The 15,589-nt window shown below is 31.2% G+C and overlaps 2 protein-coding genes across 3 annotated transcripts in view; one reads left to right on the forward strand and one right to left on the reverse strand.

The window, feature by feature from the left end:
* Positions 1-523: 523 nt before the first annotated feature.
* On the reverse strand, positions 524-7,725 carry LOC131942543 (protein FAM47E). Of its 2 annotated transcripts, XM_059302440.1 has the most exons (11): positions 7,341-7,725; positions 6,388-6,544; positions 6,025-6,252; positions 5,563-5,634; positions 5,026-5,183; positions 4,133-4,283; positions 3,849-3,931; positions 3,349-3,493; positions 2,244-2,408; positions 2,012-2,089; positions 524-1,513 (listed from the first exon to the last, which is right to left on the reverse strand). In XM_059302440.1, the coding sequence occupies exons 1-11, from the start codon at positions 7,409-7,411 to the stop codon at positions 1,391-1,393; spliced, it is 1,431 nt and encodes a 476-aa protein (XP_059158423.1). In that variant the 5' UTR covers positions 7,412-7,725; the 3' UTR covers positions 524-1,390. The 2 variants fall into 2 exon arrangements, with proteins under 2 accessions (XP_059158423.1, XP_059158424.1); XM_059302441.1 differs by lacking the exon at positions 5,563-5,634.
* Positions 7,726-7,807: 82 nt separating this feature from the next.
* The window catches only part of LOC131942544 (WD repeat-containing protein 19), a 29,209-nt gene continuing 21,427 nt past the window's right edge, over positions 7,808-15,589 (forward strand). Inside the window, exons 1-11 of the mRNA XM_059302442.1 lie at positions 7,808-7,888; positions 10,697-10,788; positions 11,074-11,139; positions 11,508-11,633; positions 12,128-12,226; positions 12,566-12,779; positions 13,272-13,384; positions 13,674-13,755; positions 14,105-14,196; positions 14,708-14,948; positions 15,475-15,589. Of these exons, the coding sequence (XP_059158425.1) occupies positions 7,871-7,888; positions 10,697-10,788; positions 11,074-11,139; positions 11,508-11,633; positions 12,128-12,226; positions 12,566-12,779; positions 13,272-13,384; positions 13,674-13,755; positions 14,105-14,196; positions 14,708-14,948; positions 15,475-15,589 (1,258 nt within the window). The 5' untranslated portion in view covers positions 7,808-7,870. The remainder of the gene's footprint in view (positions 7,889-10,696; positions 10,789-11,073; positions 11,140-11,507; positions 11,634-12,127; positions 12,227-12,565; positions 12,780-13,271; positions 13,385-13,673; positions 13,756-14,104; positions 14,197-14,707; positions 14,949-15,474) is intronic.

The raw sequence follows: 15,589 nt of genomic DNA on the forward strand, positions 1-15,589 counted from the left end.
GGTTGAAAAGATCGTGTATACTACTTGACAAACAATTTCAACTATATTCTTTTTTTTAGTACAAATTTGTTTTGGAAAAAAAAATAATTTAAAAAAAAACAACTCTTTTCACGATGGAGAGCTGGAAATGAATCCGAACAATAAATTAATTAGGGGACACAACTCATTTAATATTCACACTCAGCATAACCTTAGGTCTCTTTTTCTCTAGATTACAATGTTTCTTCCAGATGATTTTTTTCCTCCGGTGGGGGGGGGGGGGGGGGGGGAGGGGGCATTTGATATTATCGGGGGGGGGGGGGGGGGAGGGCGGTAAAAGTATGTTTTCTATCTTCCACTTCTTTCGCGGATAGACTTTCCCTAGAAGAGATGCCTGGAAGAAACTCTGTATATGTACAAGATACTGGCAAATTTTTAAATGAGCTATATATATATATATATATATATATATATATATATATATATATATATATATATATATATATATATATATATATATATATATCCTACAAACATACTTATATTAATACATATGCACACATTAATACTGCTTTGATCAGTACTTTTCATGCCCTCATTCTCCACCTTTCCTCTAAGATTCCTTCTGTGTTTGTTTTACTATTCCACGGAATGTTTGAAGAACAATACCTCATGAAGACAAAGCTGTCAATTCAACGACAATAACTAGATAAAAATACTTCACCATTTGAAAACAATTTATGTACACCAAATTACTATTTGTACTTTTAAAAATTTGGTTTAAAATTTATTTCTACACAACCCAACATTGTCCTATACTATAGTAGGCCATACGAAAATAATCAATGCCAAAACAGCTCTATATTTGAGATTAAACTCACTCTATCTTACATATCTTCATCAGAATTTTTTTTTACTATAAATAACCATATCACCTTTTTTTGCTGAAACTAGATATTCTCTCGCCATATTAAAAAAAATATTAATTTTATGATAAGTTATAATTGCCATCCGCTTAGAAAAATGAAAAGTTTTGGTGGGACAGAAATGGAATTGAGAAGCACTACAGATACAAAAGGCAATACTTATATTTAAAAAGGAAATGTTTGACAGTTAACTGTGACCAAAGTTTGCAATTCTCAACTGTAGTGTTAAGTAAAAAATAATCTAAAGTGATAGGTAAAATAAATTTTAAAAACATAGAGTGCTAAATTTATTCATTATTGTGATGTAAGATTGCAGATATTCCTCTTGAACAAACTTTTCCAAGGCTGCAACAAAGAAGTTCTCTTAAAGTGATTTCAGATCAAAAGTCTTGTGAGCAAGCATCTATTACAGCTGGGACAGGGAGATAACCCACGGGACATGGTAGATAACCCACATGGATGAAATGTTTCTTGGAGTACAATAGCTACGCCTCGACCACTTCTTTCAGAGACATTCGTTTCTTCTGTTTGCTCTGCTGCTCTAGTTCTAGCCTCCTCTGCTCCTCTTCTGCCGCCTTTTTCTGGATCTCTGCCACTTCTACCAAAAACTTGAATTGGCAAAAAAATTGTGGAAAACAATTAATTTTTTTCATTTACTGTATATACAAATAATTTTCAACTCTTCTACAATTTCGTTATTAAATCCCACCCAGCTATTAAAACTGTTTTGTTAAATACACCAAAAAAAAAAAAATTAAAAAAAAATTAAAAAAAAAACAGTGTTAAATACACCAAAACAGTGCCACTCTGGTTTTTATATGTCTATGTTAGTGACCATCAGTGACAGTAAAAAAAAAAACGTGCAGTGAAACTACACCAAAATTAACTGCATACAAGAAAAATATTCACCTAAATTACAAAATATTTTGAAAATAATTTTTTACAGAACTAGATCCTTATCACAAAATATTTAAGGCAAAATGTGGTTTGGATCTTTGGGCAATAAGTCTCCACCCTAAATACCTTTAGGCTTCAACTCTTCCAATCCAAGTTTTATTTGGCCTACACACTTTTAGTGCTATTAGTTAAGATCCCTAAGATTTTACCTCTGGTTTTCTGGTGTTTTTCCTAGTTATAAATTCAGAAAATGCCTTGGATGCATGCATGCCAGCCAATTCATGATTCTAAAAAGAAATATTTTTAAAAATCTGAAATAATTTTCTTTTCCAATTGTTTGGAAATAATACTTTAACATGAATTAAGTTTTCATTTTTTTTTTCACTTTTAAATTCAGGGTATCCCTATAATAAAATATATTTGAATTGAGAGCAAACTTACCAATTCATTGCTCCTTTTCTTTGCTTCTGATAACTCATATTCTTTCAACTGCTTGGGATCTTCAAGGGGTTCTGTGTAGCCCATTTTCTTCCAAGTCTTTGGATGCAAATACCAAGCACCATATCTAAATTTAACCCAGCTTGGCTCATAATCGCTGGAGATTTTCTAAAAATAGAATCAATCAAAATGTTATGCTTTTAAATATGAATCACACTTGTAATTGTTTGTTGGTTTGTTTTTGTTGTTTTTTTTTTTTTGTTTTTTTACTTTCTCGTATATACGAAGTATAGAGAAAGTATTGTAATCGTGCAAAAAAAATCGAGATTTTCACAAATCTCGACGTTTTACACCTCACTGATACGGAAAAACATAATTTTGCAATCTTGTCCGTATGTCTGTGTGTCTGTCTGTGTGTGTGTGTGTGTATGTCTGTGTGTAAACACGATAACTTGAGTACCGTTTCAGCTATGTTGATAAAATTTCATATACAAGTATTTTATCAAAATTGTAGATCCTTTTCAACTTTTGAGCGATTTCTGATAACCGGAAGTGGTACTTTTTCTACTTTGAATTTTTCAAAAGCCTATAACTTGAGTACTATTTCAGATAGATAAATGAAATTTCACATGTAAGTAAAAGATCTAATTCTCTACCTTCTGTCAAATTTTGAGTAATTACTGTTGAACAGAAGTACTAATGTACGCTATTTCCGATTTCTCAAAAAACACATGTAAATTTAAAAAGTACTAATAATATTGCGCACTATTATGCACATTTTGTTTTGGCGTTAGCTTGGTGCGCAATTCTTTTTTCTACGAAATTCTATTCTATTTTCAAAAGTTTAAGTAATTAAAAATCAAGTCTATATTCTGAGTTATATAAGAATATTCGAGAAAGTTCAGGGGAGATCACTCCCGGTTTATTTTGCTGTAGGCTCTGACTCTCAAATTTAAAAAAAAAATATTTTATTAAGATGCAAATATTAAGACTGCATGTTATTAATGATCTATAATTGTAAGCTTCACATACTTATATAGAAAAACTAAATCAGCTAAGTGAAAATTAATTACACTTGATTTGTAAAAAATTGAAAACATGTATCAACCTTTTTTGGAGCTTCAAAGTTAGCCAAATGAGTTTTTGATGTGGGGGCAGGAGGTGGCACAACTGCTGACACTCGAAGTTCCTGAGGGACGTTGGTCAGTTCAACAACATGTATAGGCACAGAGAGGGCGGGTTTAGTTTCATAGCTAGAAATAGAAAATCAATGTACATTACCTAACATTTAAGTGTGGTGGAGGCAAGTTAAGTACACCACTATATGACCATTTAATTTTTAAAAACTAAAGTATTAACTAAAAGTTTTATATTTTTAAAGTTAAATATAACTTTTGATATACTTGAATATAAAAGTTGTTTATTTATTTTCTATTTTGAAAGTAAACTGCACTATATTTATAGATTTACAGTGTGGCAATCAAAATGTAGGGTATATATTGATATACTTCATCACAAGCAACATTATCAGGATGAAACAGTAGAGCATCTTGAATAAAAAACATGCAGCCTAACTACACACTGGCATCAACATATTGGCAAACTTACCCACTGGCAAACAGACTAGTTATTGTGGACTCCTCTATATTGTTCGTCTCGCCACCAAGATCTTGCACCCATTCACAAAATTCCTAAAATATTAAAATATTTGTTAAATATAATTCCAAATAAAAATTGAATTTTTACTGTGTTCCAAGCAAGCTTTTATCAGTGATGTAACTGTCTACTACACTAGTTTAAAAAAAGGTTACAGTAACTTTTTTATTTTAGAATTTAGTAATTGATAAGGTAATAGTATAAAGAGAACAGAAGCTATATTTGTGGGCTGTTACCTGTGTGACTCTTTTCATGTGTTCTTCTTCAGCAATAGTGTTACTCCAGGGTATCTCACTCTCTTTGGTCTTCTTTCCATCTTTCTTGCTTTCTTTACGAGGCACCCATCGGTATAGATTTTTTGTTGCTAAGGTATCACCATCTTTAAATCTGTGTGTAAACATAGTAATAACCATCAAAGGTATTATACATGCTACCTTATATTTTTTAACATTCAGAATCAATTTTAAATTAGATTTTAAAATTGCAAGTAATATTTTATGTCTATTGAAAATTATAGTTAGCATTATTCAGTAAATTGTCACAAAACTAATGGCTAAAAAAGTGAAATTGTATTAATAATTTAAAACACTTTATTCAGAAACTTTGTAAATTGGACTTGACTTGTAAATGTCTTTACTTTGTGAGGATACCAATATTACTGTTTTATTATAACTTTTTATAAAAACCTCACAACAGCTACCTTTTTTTATTCGCACTAGTTAAAATATCGTAAGTATTTAATTATCCAATAACTCTTTCAATTAATAAGTTCAGTAAATAGTATCATAATACATCATATTTTATATAACACATACTTAAGTGGAATGATACCTTTTTTTTTAATAATTTAAACTTTATTGTAAATCAATAAAACATAAACCTTACATAAATAACTCAAAGAAAAACACTTATTCATTTAAAGGTCCTCTTTACTTATTTGAAAATAATTTGTTAATTTATTAAAGATCCGTGAATAATCATGCAAAAAATCCTAACGTACTCTAGCAAACTGAAGCTCTGTTAAAATTTAGTTTTAATCATTTAATTAGTAAAGACATTTGGAAATACATTAGTAATTTGTTATTGAAAGCAAAAAATACAAAATTGACCAAAAACATTAAAAACATACCCTAAATCATCTGGCTTAGGCCTCACACTTTGATCTGCTTCAGGGAACGAACCGTCTTCTAAATGCTCATCTAATTTTCCAAGACCTTCAATATCATCATCTTGAATCTCATTTATATTAAACTGTGGGTCTAGAAGATCTACAATGTCTTCAAATATCTGAAACACAACAACAGAATAACATGACAGCTGCTCACATTTATTGTATACACAATAACTAATGTAGTTCAAAACAATAAATCTGCAAATTAAAACATTTCATTTTTTGTCAGCCTAGTTTTTTGAAGAGGTTATTTAATTAAGATAGTAAACTGCATTTTGTTTTAAATTTAAAAAACCAGCAATAAATAGATATTTTAAATAGACATTTATTTTTTAAATCTAGGCATCTTTTGATTATATTCTATATTTAATGAGTTTAGGTTAAACTTGAACTGAAACTGAAACAGATATTTCAAACAAAACAAAAAGTGGATAAAGCATAATTTTTTTCAAAAATTGAAATGAACTCAAACATCAAGTTTTTTTTTAAAAATACTTTTTGAATAATTTCATTGTTTCCTTTATAAGCAGCTACTGCCTGCAACTTAGATTTTAACAAGGGCCTTCTCTGAAACCAAAGATCAATTTTACATACAATTTATTTGTAGTCCGATCATAGAAATATTCTACATTACAAATGTATGAGAAACACAAACTAATAAGACTTCATCCACATGTGCAGAAATACAGTTCTCCAGTTGATGTTTTTTTTTTAATGGGAGCTCCAAATAGAATTGACAGAGGTTATTTTAATTAAAACTTAGCTTTAATTTAATTGTAGTAGCCTTGCAACTCTAGGTAAAAAAAAATAGTGGTGACAGTAAAGAAAACCTAGCCTCAACGGTAAATATTAATGTTAACAAACAAATAAACCTTTGAATCTTATTTTAAAATGCATTTATTTCACATTAGTTTTCGAAAAATCATTTTAAAAAATATAAACATTCACAATTGTTACCTCTGGTGCAACACTTTCTTCCAAGTGTGGGTATAAGGCTAATGGATGCTTTAGTAAACCTTGCTCAACTTCTTCCACAAATGCTCTTCGTTGGTATTGCTGTGGTGTATTCTTAGATAAATAGGTCTGAAATCGACTAAGCCTTTTCTTAGTTCCTGGTTTTTTCAAACCTCCACTATTGCAGCTAAGAAAATCACTGCTAATTATAGGAAAATCTCCTTTGCCGATCTATTAAGATAAAAAAAAACTTAAGTATATTAATTTCAATATATGTAATAAAAAAAATAAACAGCTATGAACTACAATGAATGATGATGTGAAGCTAGAAAAAGTCATTATAAAAACTGTTTAACACAATTTTACCTTTATAAAATCACAGCCATTTGAATCAGGAGGAAGGCCATCTCTAAAGTCATCTAATCCATCTTTTAAAAAAATCCAATCCTTAGTGTTGCTTGTAGTTATTTTTTCACCAGGCTTCAAATTTTTAATGTATTTAGTTTGAAGCCTCTCTTTATACCTGCAACATTTATTAAAACAAAACATTTAATTTACAAAGCCAGAAAAAATGTGTTTGTTATTTTCAAAATAAACATAAATGACAAACATTATGGGGTCGTCCATAAATGACGTAACACTCGTAGGGGGGAGCAGGCTCCATAATTTTGTGATGGTGTGTGATGAGGGGGAGGGGGGAATCAGATGGTGTGACATAACTTCTTTGCATTATAAAAAAGCAATGTTAGAAAACAAGTTTTAGCTGTTATTTCGCGTTTTAGAAAAAGGTTTAATAAATTGTAATAGGAATTTATCAAAATACTATATGTTGACAGAGTACTGACAAGATTTTGGAAAAATATTAATGTTTTAAGAAAAATTCAACAGCAATTTTGAGGAGGATTGTAGGCTGAGGTGTGATGTCATTTTAGGGGGGGGGTCTGGCTTTTTGTGACAATGAGTGACGGAGGGGAGGGGGCAGGTAAAAATTGTCAAAAAATGTGTAACTAGATATTGAAATCTAATAACTAATTAATATTAGTTAATTAACAGTTACTATTAAGTAGTTAGGAATTACTTCAAAATTACTTTAGGAGTCTTTAGGCTACTTAATTTATTATTTAAAAAACTTACTTGAGTCATACAACTTGTATGGCCTACTAGATCTACTATTTAATAACTAGATAGGCTACTAATACCAACTAACTTAAGACATTAAGTTAATATTAAGTTTGCTTAACGTATTATGTGGAGTTAAGTGTTACTTATCTTTTAGTTTTATGATCATTTTAAATTTAAAAATTAAAATTTTATCTTACCATTTTTGATGTTTTACAGGCTGATCATTTTTTGTATCTATCAAGGCTAGATCATACTTTTTTTCCGCCATATTGATATTTTATGTATAAAGCAATGTGTAAGATATATGAATATTAAATAATAGCATTAACATTCAATTTAAACAATATCTCACGTTCTTTCTTTTAGAAAATAATATAAACAAAATAAGGTTAGTCGCCATTTGTTTACCGTTGCCACTTCCTGTTAATTTATTTTTTCAAAATCGGAACATTATTATTTAATAATGTTTAAACATTAATTTTCGAGTATCGTTCTTCGCAATATAATAAAGCTCGTTTTTTTTTAATTTAGTATCTTAAGGAAATATCATGTGCATTGAAAATGTAAAACGTGTAGCTTTAAATATATCCATGGCAACCAGTAATCATAAATGATAAAACTTTTAAGACTTTTCTAAATAGTAGCTCTTCAATATTTCCCTTAGATTTCCTGTAAGGCATGCGCATCGAATAGCTGTGCAGAAAAATAAACATTCCTTCAGCTCAAAATGGCTTCTAATATGAAAGTACGTGTAGATCTAAATGAATGTTGTAAACTCCAACTTTATTCATTTAAATTATTTTTAAATAGGCCTAAGGCCATTGCAGGTCTTAGTTAATGTGGTCTATCTTAAAGTATCTTATACTTTAATAGCCTATTTAATAGGGTATAGATAGGCCCTCTTAAATTTAAAAGTAATAAAATTATGGTAATCTATCGTTTTGGGTACGTAAAATCGCCCGCGATTTGTAATGTGAAAAACAGGTGACTCCTTAAATTTTAATAATTATTTCACATTTTGAGGAGAATTTATGTTTTGAAAAATTCAAAAATGTTTCCTTGATTCATTTATGTACCTGTTTTTAAACAATTGAATTAAAACTTTTCCGTAATAAATGAAGACTAGCGATGTTTCCAACAGATGCAACCATGCTCATTTACTATAGCAGCCATCTTGTCTAAGTTTTATTTTTATAAGCTTTTAGCGCCAGATTCAGGGGGAAGTCACTCTATTTTACAAATGGCTGCTGTTTATATAGCAAATCTTGCTCTCAGACACTGCTGTTTAAAGTTAATTTCTGGCCTATATCAATATATTTAGCCATTGATTTAGGTTTATTATTCATTTATCTATAATATTTGACACAAAAGTATGACAATATACTTCTATTAAAGCCTTGACAATGAGGTAACGTTTTCGTACATGAATAGCCGCGGGCGATTTTACGTACCCAAAACGATAGATTACCAAAATTATAAAGGCCTAGAGTTAGAGTAGAGTTAGAGTCAAGAGGTGGCAGAGGGCCTACATTTTAAAATTTAATTTAAACTTTAATAAATTATAGGGGCCTACTAAATAGGCCCTATTTATTACAAGCTTTTATTTAACTCACTTCCTCTGTCTGTCGTAAGTCGTCAGTCGTCAGTCTAGACGGAAACGCAGGAGTGAAAATTCGGACAGTTCTACTTGACCGACACGATTCACAGTTGGCACGTGGGTCAAGACATGAAGACAATGCAATCTGAAACTAAATTTGACTTAATTGGATGCCTAATTGATTTTTTATGAATTAATTAAAATTTGGACCGAATTAGTAGGCATGTCTAGCCAACCACACCACACGCGTCATCAATAGCTGCGCCATCACGACCACGTAATGGCTGCGTTCAAAAACCATTGCGCGCCTACTGAACGTGATATTCAGTAGGCGCGCAATGGTTTTTAGTCATGTAACTCTATTGTAGATAAAACATGTAAAGTACTGAAAAATAAACCGGTAGTGATCTCCCCTAAACTTTCTCGAATATTCTTATATAAAACAACAGGGGATGGTAACTGGGGATATAGTTATGATTTTTAATCCATTTTAAATACTTAAACTTTTAAAAATAGAATAGAATCTCATAAAAAAAACATTGCGCACCAAGCAAACGCAGAATAAAAACGCGTATAATAGTGCGCAATATTATTAGTACTTTAAAAATTTACATTAGTTTTTTGAGAAATCGGAAGTAGCGTAAATTACTACTTCCAGTCAACGGAAATTACTCAAAATTTAACAGAAGGTAGAGAATTAGATTTTTTACTTACATGTGAAATTTCATTTATCTATCTGAAATAGTACTCAAGTTATAGGCTTTTGAAAAATTCAAAGTAGGAAAAGTACCACTTCCGGTTATCGGAAATCGCTCAAAAGTTGATACGGATCTACGATTTTGATAAAATACTTATATATGAAATTTCATCAATCTAGCTGTAACGGTACTCAAGTTATCGTGTTTACACACGGACAGACACACACACAGACAGACACACACACACACAGACATACGGACAAGATTGCAAAATTATGTTTTTCCGTATCAGTGAGGTGTAAAACGTCGAGATTTGTAAAAATCTCGATTTTTTTATTTTGCACGATTACAATACTTTCTCTATACTACGTATATACGAGAAAGTAAAAAATTCATAAAAAACGTTTTAATAACAAGCTTTTATGTAATGATGATGCACTAAAAAGTAGAAAATAAATTATAGACTACTATTTAAATAACTATAAAGAAAAGCGTGGGTGTCTTCCTTAACATTAGTAAAGGTATCCAATAGATACTAAAGTGACCCACGCTTTTCTTTATAGTTATTTAAATAGTAGTCTATAATTTATTTTCTACTTTTTAGTGCATCATTACATAAAAGCTTGTTATTAAAACGTTTTTTATGAATTTTTTAAATAAATTTAATTATAGGCCTAGGGTATAATATTTATTTAAATTTATTACTATCGTTAGTAATGACTGTTACTCCTTACTACCGCTACTTCTGTGTTAAAATCCATTCCTTTTAACTTGCATTACTTCTATTAATAATTATGTAGGCCTAGCCTCAGAGGCGTAGCGATGGGGTTACATATGTCGGGCGCCAACCTTAGGGGGCGCCAAAATGGGTTGTAATAACAAATTAAAGTATCATTTTAGCTGCATTTTTTCATTATAAATAGTTTGAGGGGGGGAGGGGTGCAAATCAAAAGTTTGAGGAAGGGGGTTGCAAATCGAAAGTTTGAGGGAGGGTGCAAATCGAAAGTTTGAGGGGGGGGTGCAAATTAAAAATTTGGGAAGGGTAGCTGTGCCGCTGCCTAGCCTATTACTAATAGTAATGAACACTAACTAATAATAGTTACCGTTTTAACAATTATCTGTGTTGTTGATGCTTGCTGTTTATTTACTATATGGCACATATCTATATGACACTGCCAAATTTATAGTTAGACCTGCAAGATAAACATTTATCAACAGCCAAAAAATGATTATTAACATTACACAATTCAATTTCCAGCGAATTTTCAGCTTGCCTGAAAGGGCTCATGGACAAGGCCGTGTAGTTTATTCCTGGCAGAGGACTCAAGGAAACTTTCTGGCCACTACAGGGTAGTGTTTTATGTTATTGTATAATCAAAATTATCTTTCTTTTCATTACAAAACTAGTCATCTTAGTGAAGTTTTATATTAAATTGTCAATTAAAAATCATCCTTAATTTCATTATATTTATAATCACAACTCTTTTACTAATCAGTTGTTTTTTTAAATGTGATGCTGTAACTATGAACACTTGGTCATTAAAATACAGCTGTAACATTATTCATTGTGGCTGCTACGTCAATTGTAGCCTACTTTCAAATAGTTTTTCTGAACTTTTATTTTTATATCTTCAGGGCTGATAGTACAGCTAAAATTTATGATCGCCATGGAGATTTAAGAGGAAGTGTTACCCTCCCAGGGTAAGACTTTTATATCATAACTTGTAAAAAATTACATCTTAGACAAAAGTAGGTCTACTATCTTTTCTTAATGTTTATTCAGTACTAAATAAATAATAATGATCATGACCTATTTTAGTTTTTAACTTTCATGTATTTTATCAATTTAACATTTAAAAATAATTCTGCATAACATTTTAAAATAAAGAATTACTTCCCCTTAAAATAATTAGTTGTGATATTTTCTCCCAAATTATTATGGTTCTGTAATAACTATAAACCTTGAAAATAATTTCCCTAACAATAAAAACATTTTTTTTTTAAATTACTAATATATAATTCATCTCTCACAATGTTTCTTATGAGATGCCTGTAACTATTTGTTTCAGTCGTTGTACTGCATTAGATTGGGATAAAGATGGAGACTTGCTAGCACTGGTCTGTGAAAACTCCCCTATGATTTACCTGTGGGAAACAAGTTCAGAGAAGTTTGTTCCAATTGACAGTGGGCTCAAGTAGGTTGACAGGATGGTCATGATGTGTTGGTTACCTGATTTCTGCTGGGGGAATGTCTGCTGAATAGCAGAAGTTGGGGAATGTTTGCTGAGTAGCAGAAGTTGGGGAATTTAGCAGAAGTTGGGGAATGCCTGTGGAATAGCAGAAGTTGGGGAAAGTCTGCTGAGTAGCAGAAGTTGGGGATTGTTTACGGAATACCAGAAGTTGGGGAATATCTATGGAATAGCAGAAATGGGGAATGTCTGCTGAGTAGCAACTAGTCTAATGCATTCCTGGTTTAAATGGGGATAGTCTACTGAACAGCGACTGGCTGAAGTATTTTGAAGTGCTATTTATATATTATTGCATTTTATCAGCTCTAGAATAAAGCCTCAGTGGTTGATATAGCCATATAAGAATTAGTTATTATTCTGATTTGGACAACATGTACTAATTGAATTCTTCTGTCTTTTGACACTTTTGTAAACACTTATGATGTTTCTTTACCAAACAGGGATGGAATGACATTTTTATTATGGTCCAAAACTGGTTCTTACCTAGCCATTGGAACAGTAAAAGGGAATCTTCTCTTGTATAACCATCAAACCTCAAAGTAATTACCTCTCAGTTTTCATAAACTTATTAACTGTTCAGTTCTAGAGTATCTATAATCTTTAAACAGATACTATCCTAAAATTAGTTTTTAAAATTGTACTTTTAAATTTCTTAAATCTAGTTGTAATAAGTATTAACCTGTTGTCTACCTGTTGTGTTCTTCATCTTAAGAAATTTAGTTTTAGTTTATTAAACAATGTATATTTTCAAAACTGCTGTTAACATATAAAACTAAATATTATAAAAAACAAAACAAATAATTGATGTGGGGGGGTGCTAATTTACAACCATTCTTTTATGTGATATCTATTGTATGTCGACATTTGTTTTTGTTTAGAAAAAATATTGTGATTGGTAAACATACCAAAAAAATCACCTGTGGGGCGTGGAGCGCAGAAAACCTGTTGGCTCTGGGGAGCGAGGACAAGACACTGAGCATCAGCAATGTGGATGGTGACACCCTGAGGCAGACCCCACTGAGGGGCGATCCCACAGATCTGGAATTTTCTGAGATGAAAGGGGATGAGAGAAGTTCAATCGGAGAAAACACAGTAAGTGATAATGTTAATTTGTGACAAAATACAGTAAGTGCTAATGTTAATGTACATTGACAAAACACAGTAAGTGCTAATATTAATGTACATTGACAAAACACAGTAAGTGCTAATGTTAACGCACATTGACAAAATACAGTAAGTGCTAATATTAATGTACATTGACAAAACACAGTAAGTGCTAATATTAATGTACATTGACAAAACACAGTAAGTGCTAATATTAATGTACATTGACAAAACACAGTAAGTGCTAATGTTAACGCACATTGACAAAATACAGTAAGTGCTAATATTAATGTACATTGACAAAACACAGTAAGTGCTAATGTTAATGTACATTGACAAAATACAGTAAGTGCTAATGTTAATGTACAGTGACAAAACAGTGTAAATGCTAACATTCATGCACACTGACAGGCTTTAATTATGCTGTTTGGTAACATAATGTGTTTTTTTTATCTTATACATGATGGGATTTTTTTCTAGGTCAGTGTAAATGTTGCTAACAAGACTTTATTCCTTTTTAACATCAACGACCCAGACAACCCTATAGAATTGGCATTTCAACAAAAATATGGATCTATTATAGCTTATAAGTGGTAAATATATAACTATGTAATTCATTTCCATTTTTTTATAAGAGTTTAATTACAACATAGTCTTAGTTAGATTGCTACACATTGTCTTATATAGCATCTTGTTAGCCTTATGTCTAACATAGATCACTATATATAGTCTTACAAAGTATCCTTTTTAAGTTAGTCGTAACATTGACTGCTACGAACATTGACAATGACACCCATTCCTACATAGTATTTTTCATGCCTTAAGTCTTATCTAGACTTCTATCACTGTATAAAACCTGAGCCTGCTGTATTTACACTCTAGGTTTGGAGATGGTTACATCCTCATTGGTTTCTCACAAGGCTATTTTGTGGTCATCTCAACCCACCTGAAAGAAATTGGTCAGGTAGGATTTCATTTATCACTTGTGAATCGTGTTTTACTATAAGACTTATTGATGGCCATAAAAAATTGTACTTGAGTATAAAATCAATGAAATGCATAAATGGTCTTTACAAGAATTTGTATCTAGAAAAAATCTGTCTTCTCAAAGATTGTTAAAAAGAATACTTTTGGTTAAGCAATATTCTAAATCCTACCATAGTTCAGCTTTTAAATGCCTGTATTTATTAATAAAAAACTTTACAATAAGTCTTCAAAATTTTTTGTTTCTAAAATCTCTAACAAAGTCAGTCCCTCATATAAATAATACAATCCGTTTTTTTTTTTTACCTTTTTTAACACTGTATACCTAGGAATGTTTCCAAGCTCGCAACCATAAAAACAACCTGACGAGCATAGCTATTTCAACCGCTCTAGGTAAAGCAGCATCGTGTGGGGACAACTGGTAGGTTGGAAACCTTAGCATTAAGATCCATGACTTGATTCTCTCACTTAGCATTAAGATCCATGACTTGATTCTCTCACTTAGTATTAAGATCCATGACTTGAATCCTCTTTAGCCTTAAGATCCATGACTTGATTCTCTCCCTTAGTATTAAGATCCATGACTTGATTCTCTCGCTTATCATAAAGATCCATGACTTGATTCTCTCGCTTAGCATTAAGATCCATGACTTGATTCTCTCCCTTAGTATTAAGATCCATGACTTGATTCTCTCGCTTATCATAAAGATCCATGACTTGATTCTCTCGCTTAGCATTAAGATCCATGACTTCATTCTCTCGCTTATCATAAAGATCCATGACTTGATTCTCTCGCTTAGCATTAAGATCCATGACTTGATTCTCTCGCTTATCATAAAGATCCATGACTTGATTCTCTTGCTTAGCATTAAGATCCATGACTTGATTCTCTCGCTTATCATAAAGATCCATGACTTGATTCTCTCTCTTAGCATTAAAATCCATGACTTGAGCGACCTGAAAGAAATGTATGCCATCATCACCCTGGACGAGGAGAAAAGTCTGGACAAGATTGCCTGGAGTGATGATGGTCAGCTTCTGGCTGTGTCCACCCCAAGAGGTGGTTTACATGTCTACCTGGCACGTCTGCCAATGCTGGCCTGTGTCAACAACACCCGGGTGGCCTATCTCACCTCATTGCTGGAGGTCACGGTGGAGGATCACATTGCACAGGTGAGCTTTTTCTTTCATACCTTTTCTTTCTACCTTTTTGTATACCTTTTATCTTTTTCATCTTTTTTCCTGCCAACCAGTTTTGTAGTATTAGTTCCATTCATTTACCTTTTTTTTTTGGCTTTTTTTTTACCTTGCAGTACAATTTTCTTCATATTTTTTAGCTTTTTTTAAAAAAAAAATTTTAATTTACACTTAATTTTTAATTTACCCTTTTTAGTTTAAACTTAATTTTTTTTTTTTTTAATTTTAATTTACACTTAATTTTTTATTACACTTTTTAGTTTACACTTAATTTTTAATTTTCACATAATCTTTAATTTACACTTAATTTTCAATTTACACTTAATTTTTAAATTACGCTTCATTTTTAATTAACACTTCATTTTTAATTTACACTTCATTTTTAATTTACACTTCATTTTTAATTTACATTTAATTCTTAATTTACACTTAATTTTTTTATTTACTTAATTTTTAATTTGCCCATAATCTTTAATTTGCACTTAATTTTTATTTTTACAAGGATCCACCAGTGAGTGTTCAGGTTGAAGTGGAGCCATCTTTTGTTGGTGTTGGACCTTATCACCTGGGCGTTGGCATGAACAATAGAGCCTGGTTTTACCTGTTTGGGGAGACAG

The sequence above is a fragment of the Physella acuta genome, unplaced genomic scaffold, assembly GCF_028476545.2.
Source record: "Physella acuta isolate Inbredline_101_S28 unplaced genomic scaffold, ASM2847654v3 ptg000411l, whole genome shotgun sequence".
NCBI classification, from domain to species: Eukaryota; Metazoa; Mollusca; class Gastropoda; family Physidae; genus Physella; species Physella acuta.

Bases quoted from the DNA above. Each gene is read 5' to 3' on its own strand.
- LOC131942543 (XM_059302440.1), bottom strand. From the start codon at position 7,411: ATGGCGGAAAAAAAGTATGATCTAGCCTTGATAGATACAAAAAATGAT. The intron at 5,184-5,562 runs GTATTTTTAAAA...GTTGTGTTTCAG, and splicing joins ACAATGAAATTATTCAAAAA to ATATTTGAAGACATTGTAGA. The intron at 3,932-4,132 runs GTAACAGCCCAC...TTAATATTTTAG, and splicing joins ACATGAAAAGAGTCACACAG to GAATTTTGTGAATGGGTGCA.